General features: G+C 47.6%; 1 protein-coding gene across 2 annotated transcripts in view; it reads left to right on the top strand.

Moving 5' to 3' along the window:
- ANKRD11 (ankyrin repeat domain containing 11) overlaps positions 1 to 25,958 on the top strand; it is a 147,197-nt gene that overhangs the window by 96,747 nt on the left and 24,492 nt on the right. For both annotated transcript variants that reach the window (XM_056862883.1, XM_056862882.1), the window contains exon 3: positions 3,712 to 3,850. In XM_056862883.1, coding sequence (XP_056718861.1) covers positions 3,712 to 3,850 — 139 coding nt within the window. The remainder of the gene's footprint in view (positions 1 to 3,711; positions 3,851 to 25,958) is intronic.

Raw genomic sequence — 25,958 nt, 5'->3', positions numbered from 1 at the left:
TTTGCTCAGGCTTTTGCATTGATCTGTCTGCGTCTTTATTTTTTTCTCTTGTCTCATCTTTCATATATTTTATACTTGCTTTCATGCATCAGTGATGTTTTCTATGTGATTTTATGTTGTTAGCAAGTTGTGTTATTCTGTTGAGGATTGTTTTAGCGGTAAGCCACCTCGGAAGCCAGTAGGTTGAGAGCTTGCAGGATATCAACTTGTTTAATTAAATTCCCTAGAATCCTCCACAGGCTGCTGTGACACCATTCGCATTTGTTCCGAACTAGCTGGCGCTCTTGATGCAGTTAATTACTGGATGAAATTGGAGTACCAAATTGTCGTGTTTGCTGGGCTGGCACAGTTGGTGCTGCTTGAGGAGATGGACAGGATGCTTGGAGAGGTCCATCCCACACCTTGCCCGCTGAACTTTCACCCTCAGCTTATGACCCCCTACCCAGATGGGAGGGAGGGACTGGCTCTGAGAGGTGGTGAGTTCTTCCTTGAGAGAGGAGCCATCTTGAAGGAGATGGCACTACACCACTCTTCAAAAAAACTTCTTTGCACCCCAACTATTGGCCAATCAGATATCTCCTCTTTTGGGGCAAGGCACTCAAGCATGTAGTAGTGGTTCAACTCCAGGCATTCCTGGATGAAACGGATTTCAGCTGGGTTTCAGGGCCACATTTGGCACTTAAATTGTCTTCGTAGTCGCTCTGACAGATTACCTTTTCTGGGAGACAAACGGGAGAAAAGTATTATCCTTTTGATTTTCTTGGAAATTCAGTGAATTCCAGAGCCAGCAACCATATCTTCTGAACCGTCTTTTGAAACTGAGAGTGGAAGCCCCTGTTCCTGCTTCGAAATCCCATTCCTACTTGGAAAATAATTCCAGAAAATGGTACTGAGTCTTTAGCTCTACCCCTTGGTAATTTTACCTTGGGGTTTTACCAGGCTCAATCTTGTGCGCCATGCTTTTTAATAACTGCACGAAACACTAGGAAATTATGGGGATTCCCCTCTTGTTTGTGTTCAAAGGGATGGTGCATGAGTTGAAATGCTGACTGAAGGCGGTAACAGAGGCTGGACGAGAGAAGTCCTGTTAGTTGGTTGGTGGGCTGTTCTTTCTTTGCATGGGAACACGTTTTCTTTGAGCTCCACCTCAGCTTCAGTTGCCCAAGCAGCATGCGTGGGTCAAAGTGCCAGCTGTGCTTTTCCTGGAAAGAAATGTCCAGGCGCCAGTGATCCGTGCTGTCTGTCAGCAGCGAGGCTTTGTTGTTGGCCAACTGGCCCAAAATGTTGCTGCAGAGATATCCGTAGCGGCATGCTGCAGTGCTCATATTACCCCCATCATGGTAGAGATAACTCTGGTTGTTGCAGGTTTGTTTCTCAGCACAGTTTGAAGTGCTGATTTTGACCTTTAAATCCTCCTTCCATGTTCTGAGGGCCAGGCATCTGAAGGACAGGCTCCTCCCATATGAACCTGCCTGTCCATGAAGATTATGTGGACTCCCCTGCTGAGGTGTGGGGGCAGCAGCCAGGAGCAGGGCCTTCTCAGTGGTGGCATCTCTTCTGTGGGAGTCTTTCCTCCCAGAGGCTGTGCGGGGCCTGCTGTGTGAATATTCAGCTGCTTGGGGGAAAATCCTTGTTTCATTCCATTTTTGTTTGCTTTCAGGTTAGTGGTTTCAGTTAGACATGTAATATTTACTCAAGTGCAAGACTAGTTTGTTGCCCAGGTTTGCCATAAAAAAAATAGAGGACAGTCGTACATTGACATACAAGTTACAGGTATGTCCAGTAATAAGTTTTGTGTCTGTGTGCAATATTAAAGAGGCTTGTCTTACGTTCAGGTTCATCTTCCTTTTGAATAAACACAGTTTCCCTCTGGATTGTTTACTTTTCCTCCTATTGGCTTCTAGCTTGTTCTGTTTCATTTCACTGTCTAATGCTGCTCTGTTTTCAGTTGCACTTGGTTTTTCTTCATGATGCCTTCATTTGTGGGCATTTTATGATACTCTTTTAGTATGTTGTAGGCCACTTTGAACTCTAGGCAAAGCAGGGTACAAGTGCTCTAAATAATAAGCAAGGAGGCCATGGGGTCCCTTATCTGTTCTGGTTCTCTCTTCAAAGCATTCTGTTCTAGGAGAGGTTGGCCTTGGCCGCAGTCTCCAGCAGCATTATAAGGAAACCCCCTCCTGTTTCTGTATGAGCCATTTCCCATAAAAGGCTCCCAGTTACTGGACTCAGCCGTGCAGCAGCTTAAGACCGTAGCATATGAGTCTAAGAGACGGGGGCTTTAGAGACCGTTTCCTCCCTTTCTGAGGATCCCTTTCTCAAAGAGCCGCCTCCTTCCCAGCCCGAGGCAGAGCCAGAAGCGGCCTTGGGATTTGCCCTACTCAACTGGGATCCCACAGTGACTGTGGAGAGTCTGAAATATCCCTGGCAGGGAGGTGGGATATGTGTAGTTGGGCAGAGGGCCAAGAGCTGCCCGTTGTACCTCTCTCTTCCGTTGTACCCCCTCCACCCTCATCCACTCTGCATGCCGAGAGGAGATTACATGCTGATGTGGACAGAACATATGTTTTAAGTACATTTTTTTTCTGGCTGCAGTGCTGATCCAGTTAATGTCTGGGAAGCTTCACAACTGATCAGCTGCCAGAATATTTTCCTTGTTTGAGTTCACAGTTGTTTACCACAAGGAAAATCTCCCTACCATTTTGGAAGGAGAGATTAAATTTGCATTAATTGGAAGTTGTGGTGTTGCTCCCTATAAACTCCCCAAGTATTGTTCGAAGAGATGGGAAAGAGGACCCTGAAAAGTTTTTGGGAAACTTAAGGGAACCAGCATGGTGTAGTGGTTAGAGTGTTGGACCAGGGACTGGGAGACCCAGGCCTGAATCCCCACTCTCCTGTGGAAACGTGCTTGGTGGCACTGGGCCAGTCTCCCCCTCCCTCTCACCCTGACCTACTTCACAGGATTGTTGGGGGGGATATAATGGAGGAGAGGAGAGTGAGGTCAGCCGCTTTGGGTCTCCATTGGGTAGGAAGGCAGGGTGTAGAAATAAATAAAATAAATGTTAAAAACGGCTGAGCAATAATACTTTTGTTTCTTTATATATTACATTCAAACCATGCCCAAAGTGCTCATTAAAGTATTGGGTGGTATTTCTCATTACAGCCACTTCAACTACCTTTTTAAGGTAGTGCCTTTTGGAGAAGGGCTGGGGCTGAATGTGAAACTTATAAGAGGCTCCTGCATTCTGCACCCTGATTTTCCATGTGGGTATCTTATTTGGCGGTGAGGGTCAAATTCAAGACGGGCCTGGGGAGAAGGTGAGCTGCGCTTCTCCTCAGAGGTGATGTCGTCAGCAGCATTCAGGAGGAGCCTGTGCCACTTCCAGGACATGCCCAATCCCCACAGCTGTCAGGAAGAGAACTGCCACACTGCCCACCCCCACCCTGGTCCATGGCATGTGGACCGGGCATGACCCAGAACCCCCTTGCAGAGGCTGCAGTGCTGCAGGGGCAGGCTCTTAATGGCTCATGTGGGCCCACCCTTAGTCGAAAATCTTGCAGCGCGGGTGTGATCTTGTTATTGGCCAGTTGTTTTAGTGAGTTCTGTAAAGCACCTCTGGACACACGGAGTTAGCCGCTCAAAAATTACCCTTACCTGTTCTGCAAATACCGTGTCTCTTCTGACCCAGGTCATTTTCCTTTTCTTCCTAGGATAAAGATAAAGTTTCTCTTACCAAGACTCCAAAGTTGGACCGGAGTGATGGCGGCAAAGAGGTGAAAGAGAGAGCTACGAAGCGGAAGTTGCCTTTCACTGTTGGAACAAATGGAGATCAAAAGGATTCGGATACAGGTAGGGGATCTGAAGCCTTAATTGGAAGTAACTTGTGACTTGAGAGGTATTGCAGGAAGAGGCCCGGGCAGCCCAACTGAGTAAGTGGCAGGTTTTTGGCATCATGGAAGTTGCTTGCTTGTTTCAAAAGGCGTGTGTTGGGTCCCACTGAATGCTGCGTCTTCCTTCATTCTTTGCAAGCTGTGTTTTAGCTTCATATTTGTCCCGTCACTTCTGCTGAGCTCGTTTGTCGTCTGAGTTGGGTCCCTGTCTGATCTAAGCCATTGCTGAACTTTTGCACCAATTGCAAGAGCTGAATGTGTGCGAGAGGTACCGGCAGTTGGAACCTTAGATACAGTTGAAAAGGTGACAGCTGTTTATTTTGGGGGCAGTGGCTGACAGTTTACCAGGAGAGGGAGTGGTGCAACTAGTGCATTTTAATATACTCTGTACTGGCGTACTTCAGCATCTTGCTTTTGTGTACTCCTTGAGGGTGCTTGTGGTTAGGGAGGAAAGCACCCTGGAAGAGACAAGAGAATGAAGTTGTTGATACAAAGTCTTGTCTTTGGCGCTATAATACAACAGCAGTGTTCAGGGCCAGCACAAACGTGTGGAAGAGCATAGACTTTTCTACTCTCCTTCCTCCATCCTCTGTCTGCAGTCTCTTGAAGAAACTGTAGCCTGTCACATACAAGACCACCTGATTTGTTTGCATGTAAAGCACTGTCAGGTTGCTTTACATTGCTCTGTGTAGCCATGCTGTACTTCCTTGGAGGTCTCCCATCCAAGTACTAACCAAGGCTGACCCTGTTTAGCTTCCAAGATCTGATGAGATCGGGCCAGCCTGGGCCATCCAGGTCAGGGCATGATTTCTTTACACTTGTGAGTGTCAGTTGTGAGGGTCAGCAATCCTTAGCTGTATGGGGTAGGATGTGTGAGTTGTCTCTCTTCCATCCTAGAAAGGGCGGTTGTAGCAGAGTTCTCATCTTAAAGAGAGAGGTTTGTAATTGAACCAAATGGTTTGCATAGGGGTGAATATGTCACTGAGGTTTCTAGTCTTCTGGGAAATGAGTCTGTGTGGGAACTGGTTCCAGAGTGTGGAAAGGGCCTGACCAGGCTTGGAAGTGGTCCATGTGTCCCACATGCCTTTGTTGTGGCAGGTTACAGCAGGTTTCCTCTGTCTTGATTCCTCTACAAATTCCCTACTCCACGAATGCTGAAAATGGCAACAACCTCTGGAGCCTTTTTGGCCTCTTCCAGTGGGGAGGTGTGTTTTGTGGGCATCCATGCTGTTCACTGGAAATGCTGTCAAAGCCCCTCCCTCTCTTTCGTTAGAGCTGGAGGCGCACCGTCCTCCTCACGGGAGGGCTCTTGTGTTGAGAAGGGGGAAATAAGCAGCTTTCTTATTGATCTGCATTATTTGCAACTCAGTGTGATGTTTTGTTTTAAAAGCAAATGCTTGGCATACTAAACAGGCATTTTCCTTCTTAAATGTTTCTTAGCATGATATGCAGCGGAGACAGCTTGCACGCAGTGTTCAGCTTGGATTCAGTAGGCTTGTGTTAAGCCAATTATAGTCTCTCTGTCGAATGTAGTACAAAAATCATGTTTGCAAGAGCCTCTTCACTTTGGCAAGTAAAATGTCTCCCATTCACCAGTTTCTTAACCTTTCTGAAATGTGCATTACTCGCTCATGGCTGGGTGCTGTGTTCGTTTAAAAGACAGGCAGATATCCAGAATTGGGCCGGGTGCACGCAGAGCTCTTCGCAGACTGTTTCCTGCTAGATCCTGTCTAAAAATCCTGCGATCTGGCCAGGATATTTGTTACAGCGCTCTGTGTCGTGAGGGAAAGCAGGCTGCCTTAGACTTCCCTCTCCTAACCGCCCCCGCATCCTCCTTTTCATTTTGCGCTCTTTGAGCTGCCCTCAGCAGCCTCCCAAATGTGCTAGAAACACTGGCATATTTTCCCCCCTCCCTTTATATGCGTATTCTGCATATAATTATGGATGTTGCATCCAAGGCGGAACGGAACAAGAAAGCAGAGGCCAAGAACATATTTTAGAAATCCGTTCTCACTAATGCAGCCTCAGGCAGATCTTCGGTGCTGTGTTGAGACAAGGGCTTGGAGCTTTTCCAGAACTCTTTGTTTCTTTAAATCTTACAAGGGGATGTCTCATCAGCAAAAGATGCAGCCGCAGTAGAGAAGCTTTGAAGAGACCTGAGTGGTGGCAAAGCTTTTCCCACTGGTCAGCCAGAGGAGCTTCCAAAACTTGTGGCTGCATCTCCTGTGCATTTTTCCTGACCTGCTGGCTGAGTCATGGGGCTGACTGGAAGGAGCCAGCCTCCTCCTCCTCCTCCTCCTCCTCCTCCTCCTCGGAGCTGTGCACGTTCCTTGGGTGTCTATATTGTGTTATGTGGTTGGCCTGTTGTTTCTCTGGCCTTACTCTTGCAGGAATGTTTGCAAAGGGCCGGTTCTTTCCTTCGGTGAGGCCCCCTGTGAAGGATGCCCCGAGCCCGTCATGTCTGGTTGCCTTTTAAGGTCTTAACTGAGAAGGAGGGCAGTGGGTCGCTTATAATAAAACCTCAGACAAGTGGACTTCCATTTTCGGTACTTAGTTGCCTAGCTAGGAGTAAGTAGTCGGTGCTCGAATGAGAATTGGCGAGGTTGGCATGATGGAGTGTGCTACTGAGGGCAAGGATGGTGCGCTTGGCTCTGTGCTGGTGGTGATGACGAGGCCCCTCAGTCAACAGCAGATGCATCAGGGAGGAAGGGGGCATGTTGTGCATAGGACAGCCGGGGCTGGATCATTTGGGGAGCGCGCAGTGCATCCCCCCGCCCCCCCGGCACTCTCTGCCTTTGCCTCTCAGAGAGACCAAGTTGCTGGGCAGGACAGATGAGAGGCTCATGGTCACAGCCTGCACTTGTACTGCCTGAGCCAAAACCCCTGACACTCGGGCAGGCGGGGGCTTTGTTGGAAGGCCAGGTGCTTGTTCACGTGGATCGCTTCAGTTTTCCAAGCCAAAGGGTGCCTGCTGCTGCACTGCTTTTTGCCGTATCAGGTGAGGGCAGTAGAGATGCGAGGAGAAGCGGCAGATCAAGAAAGAAGGGCACCCCGCCCTCCCATTCCCCTTTGCGCATGTCTGCCAAGAGAAACGGCTAAACCAGCCTCCCCGGACATGGTGGCAACTTAGTGGCAGAACCCCTGCCTGTCCTACTCCAGGCAGAACCTGTGCCTAGAGGCTCTGAACAGAGTGGGACTAAGACTGTGGAGACCTGAGTTTAAATCTCTGCTCAGACTAAAAGTTTGAAAGGGGGGGGCGTGGACCGCTCAGTGGGCTGTTGCAGGCTGTTGCGAAGATAAAATATGTCACATGCTGACCACCCTGAGCTCCTCGGTTGAAGGGTGAATTAAAAAAAAAACCACTTAGATGGCCCTTTGCTTATGCCATGGTTCAGCTTATTCCTCGAAGGCAGGGGCACTTCCGCCTCCCTCCTCCCCCCAAATCCCAAAGATCTCTTTCCTTCCAGAAAGGTCAAAATCTGAAGGTATCATACCAAAAGAAAGCAGGAAATGGACAAGAATAGCCGGGCAGGAAAGAGAGGCTGATAGAGCCGTGCACACAGAGAAGAGAATCTGCACTGATGATCAACAGAATGGAATGGCTACTCAATAATAATTTTGAAGACCAGGGGACCCAACAAGGTGGCATTTCAGGAAGAATTTCATATACCAATTGGAGTTATCAGCCATCTCCTTGGCTGCAGGCCACCGGTTGCTGTGTGTTTTCTGTTGTCTGAGTTGGCAAAAGATAGGTTATCCACTCTCCGTTTTTGTTGGAACTGCTTTGTATCATTTCACACCAAAACCCATGAAACGTTTGTATTGTATGGAAGTTTGTGGACAAGCAATTCAAGGAGAGTAACAAAGTTTAATAAAGCTTGGCACTTTAGGACACCCTGAGGGAAGGCAGTTGTGGTCTTAGGGCTTCTTGTATTTTAGCAGGCAGCGTTCATTTCAGTATTTAGATTTTCATCCTCCCAACAATAATGTGAATAGACTTATCACAGCTCTAAAATAGAAAGAATGATGGGGTGACTTGCAAGATGTCCCATGGCTGGCTTGTCATTTAAAACTAGGGTGCAAGTTCAACATTACTGTCACTAGCTGCTGTTTGTAGTATTGCTTCTAGTTAAGATAGGGGGAAATGACAACCAGTGACTCCATTTTTGAAAGTTTCTCCCTCCTACAAATGCCTGGTGGAATAAAGGAGCTTTACAACAGTAGAGAAAACAAGGATCCGGTCTCCGCCTTTTTCCACCCAAGGTATTGGGAAACTCTTCCAAATATTAACTTGTTCCTTGTCTCTCCGAGATGTAAGCGAACAAAATTTTCAGGGCAGTCTTTGGGTCAGTCGCTCTTGGCTATCTTTGGAGTGGAATGCAGCAGTTGTTTATCGGTGCAGTGCAAGATTTCACAGTTGGCTACCATGGGAAGGAAGGGAGAATCCCACGTTCAATTGCAACTGTGGAGGAAATCTTCGGAAGGAAGAATGCAATTTAAACCCAGTGTGTGGTAATCTGAAAACTGCTGCCCTTAGATCCATCAACGGGAGATTGATCATTAACCTGTCTCTTTGCCTGTCATTCTAGCAGCCGCAGATTCTGCCCTGTCATTACGCTGCTGTCTTTTAAGCTGCCTGGGTGGTGGTTTGCTTTTTTCCTTCTTTCTCTCTTTCTTTCTCCCTCCTTCTTTCTTCTCTCCACCCCCCCCCCCCACCTTTTCATTGTTCTGCCTTAACTTGCGTTCTGCAGTTGTGCTTGAAAGGAGTGGAAGGAGTAGGCGGTGCCTGACGGTGGCTGAGAACAGTGTCTTATGGAGTTCGTTAGAGAGGCACGGTCCATGCAGTGGTACAGTGATACTGTGAACGCGATTGGTGATGTGCTCGACTCTGGTCAATGTGTGTGTTCACAGGTTCATGTCCAAGTTGTGCTTCAGAGCCCAAGTTCAAGCCCAGAGTCCTCTTCAGTTCCCAGGACAAAACACACACTGAATATGAGGTAGGATTGTCTAAAGTAGTCCATGTGTGTTGGGGCTGTGCCACTTGCGACCCATGTAGCAGAATTCTCCTCTGTAGTCAATGACGCCGTCCACTTAGGGAGCCCGTTGGAGCAGGTCTACTCAGGAGTCCAGTGTTATTTAGCGGGGCTTGGGTCCAGAAAAGTATCCTTAGGATTGCAATTTTTAAAAACTAGATTCTAGGGATAGATCACAATGGGCAGCCGTGTTAGTCTGTCACTAGCTGTAGAAAAGAGCAAGAGTCCAGTAGCACCTTAAAGACTCACAAGATTTCTGGTAGGGTATGAGCTTTTGTGAGCCCCCGTTTCCTGCCAGAAATTTTGTGAGTCTTTAAGGAGCTACTGGACTCTTGCTCTTTTCTACTGCTAGATTCTAGGGAGAAGGGTTTGAGCCTGGCAGGAGGAAAACTGAAGAGGGCAGGTGATTCCGGGCAGGAATAGGAAATGAAAGTTGATCCTGCCTACCCTGACCACAGGAAGGGAATCACCCATCTCTCCAGATGCCCTCCTTACCTCAGAGTAGAAGGAACCCTCACGGTAAGTATTCAGGGGTATGTTTTCTACATACAAAAATGACTGGCGTTCCTGCCTTCAGTCAGAGGTTATATAGTTCTCGGTGTAGCTTTTCCCCCCAGTGAGGCCTGGGCCAAGGCTTCGATTACTTGTCCAGCCATGCTATAAGGGTAGGTTCTGGTAAAAAACGGGGTGTTATGCTGCAGGTCAGCCCAGTGTGTATGCATGGCCTTAGGGAATTGTGGGATGGAGAGCCCCTCTGGTTAAATACATTTGCTGCTATTTGGGAAAAATATTTTTCAAGAAAGTTTTTATGCCGCCTCTCCAGGGACCTGTTCAAGACAGCTCACAAAATAAAAACAATACAGTAGGATCATAACAATGCTAACATAAGAATTAATAATACCAAAGTAAGCCATAAAATAAACATCAAACATTCAGTAGCCTAAAATAATATCCACAGAATAGTTCTCGGCCTAGAAGCAGACCATGCAAACCATTTTTAAAAGGGGGAACTCCTCAGTCAAAAGCCTGGGTAGAAAGAAAGGCTTTGGCCTGGCAGAGAGTAAAATAGGCTGCTCATGAGCCTCAAGGGGGAGGGTATTCAAAAGTTAGGTGCCACTGAAAAAGCCCTGCCTCTGGTCACCCCCCCACACCTACATCTGGAAGTGGGGGGCCCAGAAAGAGAACCTCACCTCTTTCTGGTTTATCCAGTATAGGACTCTTAGGTTGTCAAAAGGATGCCAGTATGCTCTTAGGTAAAGTTCTGTACATTGTTTTGCATTAGAGTTGCTCTTCATTCTTCCCTTTCGCTCTTGCTCCAAAGCCCTGGGTTCCTTTTCACAGGAAAAGAACTACAGTGTGTGTGTGTGAGAGAGAGGACCTGATCATAATACTTACATAGTGATTTCACTAAGTGCTGAAGGCATTTCACATACATATTTTACCTCAGTAAGTAAGTGAGAGAGTTGCTTGCCTAAAGCAGAAGCAGAAGCAGAAGAAGAAGAAGAAGAAGAAATTTTATATGCAGACTTTCTCTGCCACTTAAGGGAGAATCAAATGGGTGTACAATCCCCTTCCTTTCCCCTCCCCACAACAGACACCCTGTGAGGCAGGTGAGGCTGAGAGAGCTTGAAGAGAGCTGTGGCTAGCCCCAGGTCACCCAGCTGGCTTTGTGTGTAGGAGTGGCGAAACCGACCTGGTTCACCAGATTAGCCTCCGCTGCTCATGTGGAGGAATGGGGAATCCAACCCGGTTCTCCAGATCAGACTCCACCATTCCAAACCACCACTCTTAACCACTACACCACTCTTGCTCTTACAAACCGCTGATGTAATCACTGGGCTGCATTTTGGACTGATACCAGCATGAGAGGTATAGTAGGCATATTTAGAGAATCCCTAATAAAGGGACGGGTTGCTGCATAGAGTTGAGAACATGGGAACATGTGCCTCAGAGGTCTGCCGGGCTGGAAACAGTCATGTGGGCATTTGTGCACTTTTGAAGGCCAGTTAACACTTTCACTTTGACAGCAAGTATCAAATCCCGGGCCTGGAATTGTTTTTTCCATTACCCAGGTGGCATCATCAAGTTCTTGGAGGATTTCCCCCCAGCCCAAACAGATACCATGGAAAGCAGCCGCCACTGTGGGATGTGATAGAGCTTCTTCAAGGTCCCCCATGTGGCACCTGCTGCCACGAGGGCAGGGGCTGCTTGACCCTGGCTCCAGCTGTGCGTGACAAAGACCTGAGGTTGTAAGTGAAAAAACGGGGTCATGTTGTAACCCAGCTTGGTCTGCTCACCTGTGCCTTACCTTTTGTGACATGAAGAAAGGTGGCTGAAGTTGACTTTGGTGCCTTTGCAAAATGCTGTTGCATTCCAGCCTCCCCTGTGCTAATTGTTAAACGCGTTTGCGATGCTAATTAGTGGGTTAGCGATGCTTGATGAATCAGATGAACTGTCAGCTATTATTCCCCCTCCCCTCCTGGAATATGAGCATTGTTGGTTGCTTAACCGGCTGCTGCTGCTGGCGTGTTGAGATGGCTTCCATGGGAACAAGCTTGTTAGTCACAAGTTGCTTAATTGGCTGGAGAATCCGTGAGAAGCGAGTTGCTGGCTGGTTGAGAAATGCCTCCGTGGATGAAACTGTTACTTGTGTGCTTTTCTGTTGCTGGCGTCGGTATCATCCGTGCAGCTGTGGGCTCAGATGGGCCACTCTGCCTGGGCCTTTCTTTGCCTGTGTTATTTCAGTCTTTTTATTTGAAGAGAGAGGAAAGCCAAGGGGGCTGCTTTCACCTAGCAACCATAGAGAGGATGAATATCCGAGCCTCTTCCTTCCGAGCCGCACCCTATAATGCTAGTACAGTGTGCTTAGATTAGCAAGCATCATCCTTAGAAACTGCATCACAAGTTGCTCAGCCATCTGTGGAATTTGGCACGGAGCAGCTGGCTGTGGGGAGGGGCAACAAGGTGCCCCCCCCCCCGCTCCCAGCCCCAGCGGCTTCCTTTCTTAAAGGCCGGCGAGGAAGAGGCTGTTGACTGTGGCTCTTATGAACAGCGCCGTCATGCTCCCCGAGCTCTGGCTTTCTGGTTAGAGAGACAAGAGAGGCATCTTCCTTTCATTTCCTGATGGTCTGTGGTTAGCCCGAAAGAAATCTGTCACTCTGCTTTGGCTTCAGAATAATTTAGATGTGCCTGGGCAGAGACAGAAAAATGCCAAAAATCTTAGTGTGACCAGGCACCTCTGGTTTTTCTAGCTAGCAGACCGGAGTTGGTTGTTTTCTAAGAATTTGTTGAGCTATTCAGAACCTTCCCCGTGCATCCATGAGGGATGCATCTGTGAAGGAGCACTTTCTAGCCGTCACATTCAAAGGGATAATTTTTTTTCGGGAATGGCATCTGCCTCCATCAGAATTCATTGCCAGGTTGGTCACATTACATTTTGAATGGCTGAACCATCCGGCTCATTGAGATAAAAGCTCGAAGTCCACCTGCTTAAGGGAAGTGCACCTGACCACAGCAGGAAAGGGTTTACTTTACTTGAGATGCCTCTTAGAAGTTCAGTGGTTAATTGTGTTGGATATTCCCCCCCCCCTCTTTGCCCAAAATTTGCTAAAGACTGTATGAGGGGAGTAGCATTAGAACCCTTTTCCCCCCATGTCCATCTTTGGATTTTGCACGGAATGCGTAGCCAGGTCTGCAGTGGAAGAGGCATTTAAATGTGTAACATTTGTACCCTCTGATGTCCATTTTATTGGAGGAAGCTGCAGTTCCTTTGGTTAGAAGAAGAACGCACCCAGATTCCTCTTGATTTCTTCTTGAGATGTAGCCTTTTTTATACTTCCTGGTTCGGCCCTCATTCTGGCTCAGCCGTTTCCCTTTAGCTGCTGACCTGTGCGGCAGGCAGGCAGCCAGCATTCTCCGACTGGGCAGGCACACTCCTTGGTCCTGTCCCTCCTCCCTCCCTGTCTGTCAGGTCTTTATGCTAATTCTGTGCTCCTCTTTCATTGTCCTGGACGGTTTCTTTGGCTCTCAGCCCATTTGCCTGCTGCTGCCTTTTGTGTGTCCCGGCTATACGTCTGTGCACTTTACATTAACGGGCTTCACCGCTCTGTATTGAGGTCTTCTACACACGGGCCTGGCCTGCCTTTTCCTGCTTGCTTGCTCTCTGTGGGCATGGCTGTCCACAGATAGGTCTCAGCCACCTGCTGCCCTTCTGCTGTTCCTCCTCAGCCGTGCTCAGGTGAAACCCACTTCCTTCCACCTGAAAGCGCAAGCGTTGTTGTTGTGAGCTGCTGCAGTGCCCATGGTGAGAGTGAGTCACACTCAGCTCATGAGGCTGTGAATAAGAAAAGCAGGGCCTGTTTTGTGTTTCCTCCCAGGGGTACAGTCCATCCTTTCTCACCGTCTGTGCAGTTCTAATTTATTCTTATTGATCCTTTGTTTGGCTGTGTGCTGGGGGATATACTCCTGAAAACGAAAGGCTTTTAACAGGGCCAGGAAGTGGTACCTTCCCCCACAGCACCAGTGGAAGTCTAGGTGTTGTCTGATGTACCACCCGCCTGTGATTGTGCATTCGTGTTGGTGTGCCAATGCTTGCATTGAGCAGGGAGCTCGCTCGGAGAGGGAAGCCCCGTCCTTGTCAGGAGTGGGACGCTGCTCGCTCTGCAGAACTGTTCGGTCTTAGGGTGTCAACAGCAGTCTTTCCCCCCAATGCCAAGGCCATTCATTCCTCTCCTCCCTGCCCATAAGAACATAAGAAAGGCCCTACTGGATCAGACCAAGGCCCATCAAGTCCAGCAGTCTGTTCACACAGTGGCCAACCAGGTGCCTCTAGGAAGCCACAAACAAGACGAGTGCTGCAGCACCATCCTGCCTGTGTTCCACCGCACCCAAAATAATAGGCATGCTCCTCTGATACTAGAGAGAATAGGTATGCAGCATGACTAATATCCATTCTAACTAACAGCCATGAATACCCCCCTCCTCCATGAATATGTCCACTCCCCTCTTAAAGTGGTAGAACATCCAGAAGGTCCCAGGTTCAGTTCCCGGCATCTCCAGTTAAAGGGACCAGGCAAATAGGTGATGTGAAAGACCTCTGCCTGAGACCCTGGAGAGCCGCTGCTGGTCTGAATAGACAATATGGACTTTGATAGACCGAGGGTATGATTCAGTAGAAGGCAGCTTCATGTGTTTGGGGAGGGACCATGGCCCAGTGATAGAGCATCTGCTTGACATGCAGAAGGTCCCAGGTTCCATCCCTGGCATCTCCAGTTAAAGGGACTAGGCAGGTAGGTGATGTGAAAGACCCCTGCCTGAGACCATGGAGAGCCACTGCCAGTCTGAGCAGACAATACTGATTTTGATGGACCAAGGGTCTGATTCAGTAGAAGGCAGCTTCATGTGAAGTTCATGTGAAAGCCCTACAAACTGGCAGCCATCACCACATCCTGGGGCAGGGAGTTCCACAATTTAACTATGCATTGTGTGAAAAAATACTTCCTTTTATCTGTTTTGAATCTCTCACCCTCCAGCTTTAGCAGATGACCCCGTGTTCTAGTATTATGGGAGAGGGAGAAAAACTTCGTCTGTCCACTCTCTCCAAACCATGCATAATTTTATAGACCTCTATCATGTCTCCCCTCAGCCGCCTTCTTTCCAAGCTAAACAGCCCTAAGCGTCTTAACCGCTCCCCATAGGACAGTTGCTCTAGTCCCCTAATCATTTTGGTTGCTCTTTTCTGCACCTTCTCAAGCTCTGTAATATCCTTTTTTAGGTGTTTTGACCAGAACTGTACACAGTATTCCAAGTGTGGTCTCACCATAGATTTGTACAAGGGCAGTATGATATCAGCAGTTTTATTCTCTATTCCTCGTCTAATTATGGCCAGCATGGAATTTGTCTTTTTTACAGCAGCCGCACACCCCCGCCCTTGGTCTGCTGTCCACAAAATGTACTCCTGTTCTGCTTGGAGGATTCACATACATATGAAAAAAAGCAGCTGTCTGCTTCTCTTGGGGTAGAAGCAGAGTCCAAGTGTGGAATTCTCTGCTGTTATCCATTTTTCATGCTAGTGGTGACCCAGATTAGAGGTAGCAGGGTTGCATCAAGGGGAGAGGGAAGCCAGTGAGCTGAACATAATAAACACCCATCAAGGGGATATGTGCGGAGCAGGAAAAATGAAATCCCAAGTAACTGGGTTCTCTGTTCCTAGAAATTTGATGCTGGTGCCTAATTTGATCTTTTGCTTCAGGAAAATAAATCTTGGTGCCTTGGAATCAGAAACGTTTCAGCCACTCTGAATATATACGCATGGATGGGAACGCTGCTCTATGTCTGTTTCCCATGGTCTGTATATGCTGGGGACTCCAGGCCAATTCCTCACTCCCCCAGCCCAACCCCCAAATTACAAAAGCCCATCCTGGTTTTTGCACTGATGTGGCAAATGGACAGCTTGGGAATATATAGTACATTGAGAAGATCAAAATGTGCTTCAGAAGGGGGAGACTGCTTAGCTTGGATCTTCTTCGGTAGCTGTATGCCTTCACAGTGTTTTGGAGGAATAGTGAGTGTGCTTTTTGCAATTTCTTGCTAAGTGAAAACCCACAGGCATCGAGTGCCGTGTCCACACTGTGGTCTGTCCCCGGTTGTGTTCCTTGCGTGTATGTAAAGCAGACTTCAGTGTCTTGTGGGTTTCTGAATGGCAGGACAGCACAGAGCAGAGGTGTGGGTAAAGTTTCATAAGAGTTCTCACTGCCTCAGCATTTCCTTGCAAGAGGACGTTTGGCTAAGTTAGTCAGGCTGCTTTTTTATGAAAATAGGTTCCAAGTCATGAACGTTGCTGTAAGAAATTATGCAACCAAACTGACTTCTCAAAAACATCTGCGGTTTCCAGTTCTGCAAAAGGTGAATAAACCAGCCAAGATATAAAGTGAGGACCTCAACCCAGAATGCTGCCGTCTCTCATGTAAAGTTGGGCCTGTTCACACTCTCTCCTTTTTTCATGGAAAGGGATTATCCAGTATTTACTGCCCTGCTGTCCTGCAAGTCTGCGTTTTTTGCTCTGTAGTGTCCCCCCCCCCCCACCCCAGTATTTCCTGTCCTGGTCTCTGTGGTGTTAGGCTCCAGGTAGGAAAGCCCTTCTCCAAAGGGCAGAACCTTTTCAGCTTCATGCTTGGATTCTACAACCAAGCCCAAGAGGATGGCAGCACATACGGTGCCGTTTCTGGTCCGCCCCCTCCACCCCTCCCTCCCTCGGTCTTCCTGTTGAAATGCAGACTTGCTTCCGGGCCAGTGATGGGTCTTACTGCTGCTCTCGGCCGACTTGGCGAAAGTTCCCGTGGGCAGCAGACAAGCAGGGCAAGGGTGATTGTGCTCTGGGTCATTTTTCACTCTACAGAGGGGGAGTAAAAAAATCTTAAAAATTCTAAAGTGTGAAATGAGATTATTCTGATTGCTTTAGAAAACAGATTTTAAGTGTAGTTTTGTCTCTCCTAGACTGATCTGGTTTTAAAGGGCAAGATTCGAGTCTAGCAGCTTCTTAGTTTTAAAGGGAATCTGGCTTTAGTACAAATATGCCTATTAAAGCATTGGCTTTTGTCAGCTTTTCTGTATAAAAGAGTCACGAGGGGAAATATCTGAGGTTGATGAAACAGCCAGGGTCATGCTTTAGGGGAGGGGCTGTGGCTGGTAGAGCATCTGCTTGGCATGTAGAAGGTCCCAGGTTTAATCCCCGGCATCTCCAGTTAAGGGACTAAGCAAGTTGGTGATGTGAAAGACCTCTGCCTGAGACCCTGGAGAGCTGCTGCCAGTCTGATTAGACAATACTGATTTGGATGGACCAAGGGTCTGATTCAGTATAAGGCAGCTTCATGTGTTTATTATTGTGTTGTTTGATTTATTACTGGACTTGGGAATTGGTAATTACCACAGGTGCTAAGATCCAGGACATCCCATCCTAGATCTCACCTGGATCTTCTTGAGGAATCTGGTTATTCTTATTTGATCCTCTGCAACATTTCTAGTCTTATTTGAGCTCTGCAACATTTCTAGTCTTAAGACTATTAAAATTTATGATTCTGTCTACGCAATAGTGGCTTGCTCTTTGGTATCCTTCAATGTGGACAGAAACTTCTGTTTGCCTGGCCTAATCCTGCAGTGCAAAGGCATGTGAGTTGTATGACCAGAGGTTGTGGGTTGTGCTCCTAGGTAGTACGTTGTTGTGTGTTGTTGCATGTTTATTATAGCAACCAGTTTGTGTACACCTGCTTGTTCACAGATTTTAAATTCCACCTTGCTTCTGGATCTAATGGCCGACAGGATTTGGGCTGTGGTTTTTCTACATTGGGAGGTGTGTGTGTATCTGCAGAAGTCAGTGTCCTTGAAAAGCAGCATGAGGATTTAATTTATTTATGCACAGATTTCAGTGTGTTTAGACTCTTAACTTCGCATTTCACGTGAGCAACTCTGGCTGTTAGTAAAAATCTTCTGGCTTGCAGGCCTTTACTTTTGAGCTGCACTGGCCTTTGACAAGTGCGTGAAAAATCTCATAACTCTTTGGGAGAGGAGTATTTGAAGTCTCCTCTGTAATGTTCCTTCTTGTTCTTTCATAGACTCATTGTGCTTTGAGCAGCAGCTAAAGTGAATTCAAGTTAGAAGGCTGAGAGGGTTGTAGATGCATGGCTGTAACTGTGTGTGTGAATGTGTGTGTTCTCGCAGCTGCTTTGTGCTTGTAGCCAGCCCTGTTTCGGAGAGCAGAAGCAGAGCATCTGAGAACTTGGCCTCCTTTAGAATGTAGGGACTGTGGGAGATGCTCTTGGCCATCCTTCCCTTCTTCATGGAATATCAGGGTCAGGCCAGTTGGCAAGCTGAGTGCTCAGCTTGCGCAGTGCACCCCACTTTGCGCTGGATCCCTTTTGCTGAGCGCCAGCACTTGTGGGGCAGCCCTCGGTTTCACACACTAGCTGCTTTCCCCAGGCTGCTCCCTGGGGACTTAAAGCATGTCCACAGTTCTGGAGCGGTTTACTCGCAGAGGTTTGTTACATGGGCAAACCTCCTCTGAGCTTGAAAATCTTCTCCAATTGAAAATCAAAATTTGCCAACTTGAATGAACTGCTCAACCGAGTTTACTTGATCTGAGAAGGTTATTCTGCTTGGAAAATGTTCTATTTACAGAATTTGGGAGTCTTCAATAAATGGGTACTGGAAAGTGGCAGAGGAGAAGAGGGATGCTTGAGAGGGAAGGTGCCGGAGAGGCTGCTCTTGGCTACTGACAAGGTTTCCTGCTCCAACTAGTGAGAGGCACCCCCCCCCACGTCTGTAATGAATAAGCCGAGTGTCACCATTTGTGGTTCAGCCTTATAGGATTTTTTTAAATCCTTTGCTGTGCTGCTGCTGCTGAGCTGCAACATAACTGCCGCTCTTATTGGCCCTTTCCCCTCCAGTATTACTTTCGTGCCCTCACTTGGATGGCCCAGGCTAGCCCAATCTCCTTGGAAGCTGAACAGGGTCAACCTTGGTTAGTAGTTGGATGGGAGACCACCAAGGAATCCCAGCATTGCTACCAAGAGGCAGGCAGTGGCAAAGCACCTCTGTACATCTCTTGCCTAGAAAACCCTACGGTGTCTCCATAAGCTGGCCCTGTGACACCAGCAGCTTCTTCGCTCAGAATTCCCAGGGAGGAGCTTGACCTGTGTGCTGATCCTACAGTTGCAGTGAGGTGAAAATTCTGGCTCTTTTCTTCCCACCTTGTGCCTGGGGATCTTGTGGCATTTCACATTCACTGATAACAGCAGGCCCTCTGGGTTCTGTGTTAGTGCCCCTGTTTTGTAGGTGCAGAAGGTGAGGTGCCAAAGGAAGCTGCCCAAAATCTCTCAGCAGGTAAAAGGCCAGGCCGGAAATTGGTTGCTGCTATTCGCTGCTTGTAACCACGAGATTCTTTCCTGTGAAGGATGTGACCTGAGCATCTCCCAAGGCCTGCATTTCCCTCCATCGGGCCCATCTGTCTAAAGCGAGAGCACAGAAGTCTCTCTTCAGTTTATTTTTATCCCTATCGATTGCAGGCTTCTAATGTTAAGTGTGCCGTGGAGAAGGAATTTTCTGCAGTGGCAGAGTTGGTAAGATTAGAAATTTAGCATTCTCGGTCAAACTTTACAGGCTCCCCCACCCCTTCCCCAGCTGTGGGTTCCTCCTCACAGCCAGTGTGGTGTAGTGGTTAAGAGCAGTGGACTCTAATCTGGAGAACTGAGTTCGATTCCTCACTCCCCCACATGAAGCCTTCTGGGTGACCTTGGGCTAGTCATGGTTCTCTCAGAACTCTCTCAGCCCCACCTACCTCACAAGGTGTCTGTTGTGGGGAGAGGAAGGGAAGGTGATTGTAAGCCGCTTTGAGACTCCTTAAGTAGAGAAAAGTGGGGTATAAAAACCAACTTCTTCTTCAGTATCATCTGAGAAATATTGATGAAAGCATTTCTATTCTAATTATAAACTTGCTTTGAAAGCACACACAGAAAACAGCCCTTGAGCACCTATTAAGCTTCCACTGCACCTGGGCTGCATGTTCTGGAAATGGCCCTGGTCTGGGCTCCAGCTGCAGCTTCATTGCCTTCTGTTATGACACTAGTGTGACCAAAGGGAATTTGTGTGTGTGGGGGGAGTGTCCTTATTTCTTTTTAACTTCACTGTCTACTGACCTTGTATCCCTTTCTTTTCCTTGGTATCCTGCATCAAGGGGTTGGCAGCTTCACAGTGATGCTGACAACAGTAGTGTTTCATGAGCTGAAGGACCATCGCTCATTGGTGGCCTGCGTTTGGGTACAGATAATCTATGTGTGCTCTGCGTCAATATGATGTTCCCCAGGATGCCCAGAATAGGGGCTCCTTGTCTCCACATATCCAAAATGACTGGCCCCTGAAAACCTCGAAGAGAGATTTCGGCATCGCAGTGTTTGGAACAGTTGTAAATGTGAATCTCTCGTTCTACTTTTAAACACACTAAAGTTAACTTCTAACATGATTAAGAATTGGATGGGAAAAGAAAACGCTGGAATTCCAGAGGCTTAATTAGATGCCTGCCAGCAATATCTTGGTGCTGCACTAGGCCCACCACTGTTCGGTCCCAGCGAAAGAGCGCAAGTCTTTTGCCTCTTCGGTACCCGTGACACTGAGGGTGGCTTCCAGTAGCCCAGTGAGAATTGCATTCAGGGGATTGATCAATGGCCCAACGTTCTTGTCTCATAAACAAATCTCTCCCATAGAATCATAGAGTCATCTAGTCCAACCCCCTGCACAATGCAGGAAATTCACAACTACCTCCCCCTCACACCCCCAGTGACCCTTACTCCATGCCCAGAAGATGGGTAAGATGCCCTCCCTCTCATGATTTGCCTACGGTCACAGAATCAGTATTGCTGACAGATGGCCATCTAGCCTTTGCTTAAAAACCTCCAGTGAAGTGGTCATTTTCCACTCCCATTGTTGCTGTAATTGCAAACACAATTTGGTATTAGACTGATCATTCCTGACAAAAATATCGAGAGCATGCCTGGTTATTTAAAAGGAGAGCGCAAGGAGCTCACTCTTGAAGCTAAAGCCCTTGTCCTGAAAGCCCTCTCCTCTAAATTCAAATACATAGGGATGTTGTGGTAGCACAGTAATGAAGAAAAGATTCTGTGCATGCTCAAAAACAGTTTGTTACTTCACATGTTACTTCACATGGCTTTCATCCTTGCACTGAAAATGGCAGGGGCTTATCTCGGGACCCAGAGCCAGAAGACATGCAAAACTGCTGTGATTCTGTTCCAGTGCATTTTGGAGGTAAAATTACTTGCATTCGCCACAGCTCAGGCACCACGGTTGGATTGGTTCAGTCTCAGGGATGTTATTGGAGGGCGCAGTCTGGTCCTACCTGGTGACATGGATGACTTTCCACCCATGTGGCCTGGTGAAGTGGAAAGGGTGCTTCGAAGCGTGCAGCCCACGTGTTCAGACGTTCCTCTTTCCCCTTGTGGCAGAGTCTCATGCCGGGCCAGGTTGGCTGACTGGGCCCAGGAGGTAATAAGTGCTTCTCTACGGGAAGGTGTAGTTGTGAGAAGAAGGCATCCCTGGATCCAGGTGACCTCAACAACTACCACCCAATGGCTGACCTTCCACTTTGGGGCACGGTGCTCCAGCGGGTGGTGGCAATGCAGTGTCGGACAGTCTTGGAGGAAGAGGGATTATCTAGACCCGTTTCAGTCTGGATTCAGGCCTGGCTTTGGGATGGAAGCGGTCTTTGTTGCCCTGACTGCTGACCTTTGCTGGGAGTGTGTCCCAGTTCATTCTCCTGGATTTCTCATCGGCTTTTGATACTATCGACCATGGTGTTTTTTCTGGAGAGGCTGACTGGGTTGGGAGTGGGGCACAGTTGAGGCCTGGTATCTGAAGGATGGTCTCCTTTCATACTGTCCAGCTTGCCAGTTAAGATCTGCCTCTCAGGCCCTTCTCTCGATGGCTCTGCCTTAAGGAGGGAGGCCGCTGTCTATTAGAGACAGGGCATTCTCTGTGGTGGCACCTTGCCTCTGGAATGCCCCCTCCCACCAGCTTGCCTGGTGGCTGCTTTACTTTCTTTCAGATGTCAGGACAAAACACATCTATTTACCCAGGCTTTTTGTGAGAGGTTTTCTCTTACCAGTTTTTAAAACCGTCTGCTTCTGCTTTATGGATAGTTTCTGTGCTGTTTATGTCCAGTGGCTTGTTTCAAATTTTGTTTTTATATTGTTACATTGTTTTGATCGTAAGCTTCCTTGAGCAGGCCTCTGAAGAGGCAGCATAGTTGTATCCTAAACAAATAAATAAATAGGTCTGGGGTATTGGGAACCTTGGCTTAGATTAAGCCTTGTTTTACCTTGGTCTTAATTTTGAAAGGAGTAAGCAGCTGTTTTTTTTGCCAGGGTGACCCTGTTGCTCTTGGCTTTCATGCCTGTAAATGGTCACTGAGCCGCCTGCAGGACCGGCTGGGCGGGTGGAGATGTTTTCTGGCGCAGAATAACATCATAGGATTTCTAGAGCATTAAAGGAAATGTGTATCTGCAAGAAGCCATTACCTGAGCTTCCTCCTTCTTATGTTGCGGTGGTGTGTGCGTCTCACCCGCAGCCATTTCTCACTGCAATACTTGGCCTGCATTTAGCACTGACTAAGTAGCTGCAAAGAATAAAGGGAAATGGCCAGTGCAGAGGATTAATAGTAGTGCCACTCCAGGGATTATCGCAAGAGCAGCATGCAGCACAGGCAGAGTTGCATGGCTTAGGCTCAGTTTTGCTGACCGGCAGATTGTGGTGTTTCAGCGCTTAAGAACGAGACACAACTGAGTAATGGCAAAGAAACAGCAGCACAGAAAGCAGGGAGTCCTGGAGGAAGTGGTGTGTTTATGGTGGTCTCGCTTTGTTTTGAGCTAGCAGTAACATGTTTTGTGGGTTCAAATCAGGTAGGCCACATTCAGTTCACAGGTGAGGCCACAAAAGTGGTTCTGTTGTACTGGTGGCTACTTTATGGGTGCAGAAGCAGAGCCCCCCCCCCCTTCTGTGGCAAGCTGAGCAGCTCAGTTTGTTTCTGCAAGAATGCCCTGGAGCCTTGAACGGCGTGGAATGGATCCTTCTGCAGTGTTCATGCAGTCACAGGTGGAGCCCAAAAAGCACTCCCCTGGGCACGTGACTTTCCAAACAAGACTCAAACCCACGCATTAAGTCAGATCCCCTGCCTCTGCTGAGGCAAGGCAGGCTTGGAATATTGAACAGTGATGCATCTTGGCAAGGTGCTCAAACCACGTCTCCCATGCCCTTCCACACAGCTGGATTTAATCTACACCAGGCCTAGGAGAGGACGGCAAAGGGCTGAGACAGACTGAGGTGTTCCATGTGCAAAGTTGCGTCGGTATCTACGAAACTGCAGATGATAATCAGCATTCTTTTCAACTTTTGTAAGGAGGACAAAAATGAAAGTGATCAAGGGAAATTCTTTCTTGCTTTGTTGTTCCTGATTTGTAATGGTGATTTCCACCTAGGGCTGCTGAGGTATTTGAAATTTGAAGCTCAGGGCCGAAAAGCACCTCCACATGTGAAGTGGGAAGGCACTTCTAAGGACCTGTACAAAGGAACTGGGGTTTTCTGTCTCCATCCTCTGTTGGCTACAGTGAGTGAGACAGCTGAGGGACAAAGGAGAGGGACCTACAATTTCCACCCCTCTTTGACCTTGGAGGAGAGGAGTTGCAGATCTCCTGGCTAATGTAATTGAGGGGACAGTTTCATGTCTGTAGAATGCATTTGCCCTTCTTGAGAGTAACCCACATTTTTAGCTCCAGGCATGTCGAACTACTTGTACATCAGTCAAAAAGGGCAAGAGTCCAGTAGCACCTTAAAGACTAACAAAAATATTTTCTGGTAGGGTATGAGCTTTCGTGAGCCACAGCTCACTTCTTCAGATACAGCCACTATGAATTACTTGTACATCAAACATAGTTCCCCTCCCCTTCGACAGGCTAAAAGCCTAGAGCAGGGGTCTCCAACCTTTCTGGGCCTGTGGGCACATTTGGAATTCTGACACTGGCAGCCTTCAAGCAGCGGCTGGAGGAAAACTTGTTAGAGATGCTTTAGGCTGATCCTGCATTGAGCAGGGAGTAGAAATAGATGGCTTATATGGCCCCTTCGAACTCTATGAATCTATGACACGGCATGGTAGGCGCAGCCACCAAATGCCTGCTGCAGGAGGTGGGGCCAGCTACAAAATGGCTTACCTTCAGTCACCCAGTAAAGATCTTTGTGCTGTGGTGGCAGCTGCTGCCAAAGCATCATTTTTAAAAATCTGAACAGCCATTCAGAAGTCTTGCTGAGCAAAAGCCTCAAGTGACCCCGCATACTTTCTAAAAACATTTGATGGGCACCAAAACAGGTGTCGGCGGGTGCCATGGCACCCACAGGCACCATATTGGGTACCCCTGGCCTAGCAGATGACCATCTCTGCTGTGAGCCTGAAGTGTAAATGTTACGTTTGCAGCTGCCCTAATAGCTAGCCCAGCCATGTCAGAAACTTAGCAAGGTTGGTCCTTGGATGGGAGACCCCCAAGGGAGACGGGCTGCTGTGCAGAGGAAGGCAATGGCAGACCACCTCTGCTCAACTCTGGCCTTGGGACTTCATGGGGTCACCAAGGGTCGGCTGTGTCAGACCATTTGTCCAGCCAGCCCTGCACTATCTACTCTAAGGAGCAGTAGACTGGGAGGTATTGTACACAAACGGTTCCCTGCTTTGTTACCAGAGGACCTTTTTATGGGAGATGCCAGCACCTGAATGTGGGGAACATTTGCACACAAAGCACTCTGGACGTGAAACATTACATGTTTAAACGGTTAAACAAGAAGAATTGTTTACCATTTATCTATTGCTGTAAATGTTTAAAGGTTTTCCAAAGCTTGAAAAACTGGCAAAGTGTTACCTGTGCATTTCAGGGTTGTCTCTGCCTGCAGAATACGTGAGGTTTCCCATGCTGGCCTTATTGGTGGTAATCTGCGTGCCACACTAATAACAGAGCGCCTTGATTTTTCTTAATCAAAAAGAATATGTATGTTAGCCAGGTGGCTACCTTGTTAATGTTTAGATAAAAATGGGATTGTTTAAACTGTTGGTTCATTAAATGAAATATACATCCTTATTTTACCACTCAGCTCCCCCTGCCCCAAATCTGGAAAAATTATCGGCAAAAATGGGGTGTACCCGATGAGCTCTTGCCACCAAAATGATGTTAGTTTTTAAAGATGCCACAGAACTCCTTGTTCCCGGAAAACCTGACCTCTTGTAATAATATACAGCATCTATCTATTGGTGTATAAAGAAACCCCCAAATATAAAGACGTTATGTATTGCCTAAAATTTCTTCACATTTTATGAAAGAAATTGCCTTCACCAGAACATGTACATGTTGTACAATGTTTGAGCTTGTAGTAGATGAGTTTGCTGACCGAAAAAAAGGAAGAATTTGAAATGGCAAATGGGTCAAAGTTACAAAATTACAGTTTAAAAATAAAGATTATGTCATGAATTAATTAATTTAGATAAGATTGAAGATAGCAAGCACTGAAGATGGTGAGTGAGGTTCTTTTAAGTTTAAAGACTTGTTTTTCTTTTATTAACACAGTATAAAAGCCCTCCTAGTCTAGGAATTAGTGTATTGTTGCAAGGATTGGGACTGAATTTTGCAGCTGACTCGTACAGAACAAAAGTTAGCTGCCAAGGAGGCCATTCACAACCTCTGGATATCCACTGCTGATGTCTGCTTTGGGCCATGGGATCTGCTGCATGAGAGTGAAAGAGCTTTGCTGGCAAAGGCTGGACGGTTGAGCCATAGAAAGAGGCCGAGGATAGAGGGTGAGCCCGCTGCATCTCACTGCAGCCTGGTTATGGAAAGCGATGATTGGTTTTGTTTGGAGCATTTGTGAGCAACAGATGAGGGAGGGGGGAGAGTCTTCTGTTTGTTTGCTAAATGTGTGCTGCGTGGAGAATGCAAAGTGATTGTTGGTAGCAATCTAAATGGCCTTCAGCGGCAGGGGATGGCAGTCATATTTTCCCAGTTCCCTGCCAGTGATAGTGATTTTCCTTCTCTGCAAATGCACCTGCTTTGAATGCTGGGTAGATTGTAGTGGCTGCAGTGTGATAAGTACTTCTGAGGTGGTGGTGGGCTGTGTCATCACTGCAGTGAGTAATGTGAAGCCCCCCCCCCCCCGAATGTGTGTTAAGTGCCGTCAAGTCGCTTCCAACTCATGGTGACCCTAAGAATCAGTGTCCTCCAAAACATCCTATTGTTAACAGCCTTGCTCAGGTCTTGCAGACTGAGGGCCGTGGCTTCCTTAATTGAGTCCTTCCATCTTGTGGTGGGTCTTCCTCTTTTCCTGCTACCCTAGACTTTTCCTAGCATTATTGTCTTTTCCAGTGAGCCTTGCCTTCTCATGATGTGACCAAAGTACTGACCAAAGACAGTTTGGTTGTTCTCTTCTTTTTTGTTGTTCACTTCT

Source organism: Euleptes europaea, chromosome 17 (assembly GCF_029931775.1).
Source record: "Euleptes europaea isolate rEulEur1 chromosome 17, rEulEur1.hap1, whole genome shotgun sequence".
In the NCBI taxonomy this organism is placed as follows: domain Eukaryota; kingdom Metazoa; phylum Chordata; class Lepidosauria; order Squamata; family Sphaerodactylidae; genus Euleptes; species Euleptes europaea.
This window is presented reverse-complemented; position numbering and strand designations above follow the sequence as displayed.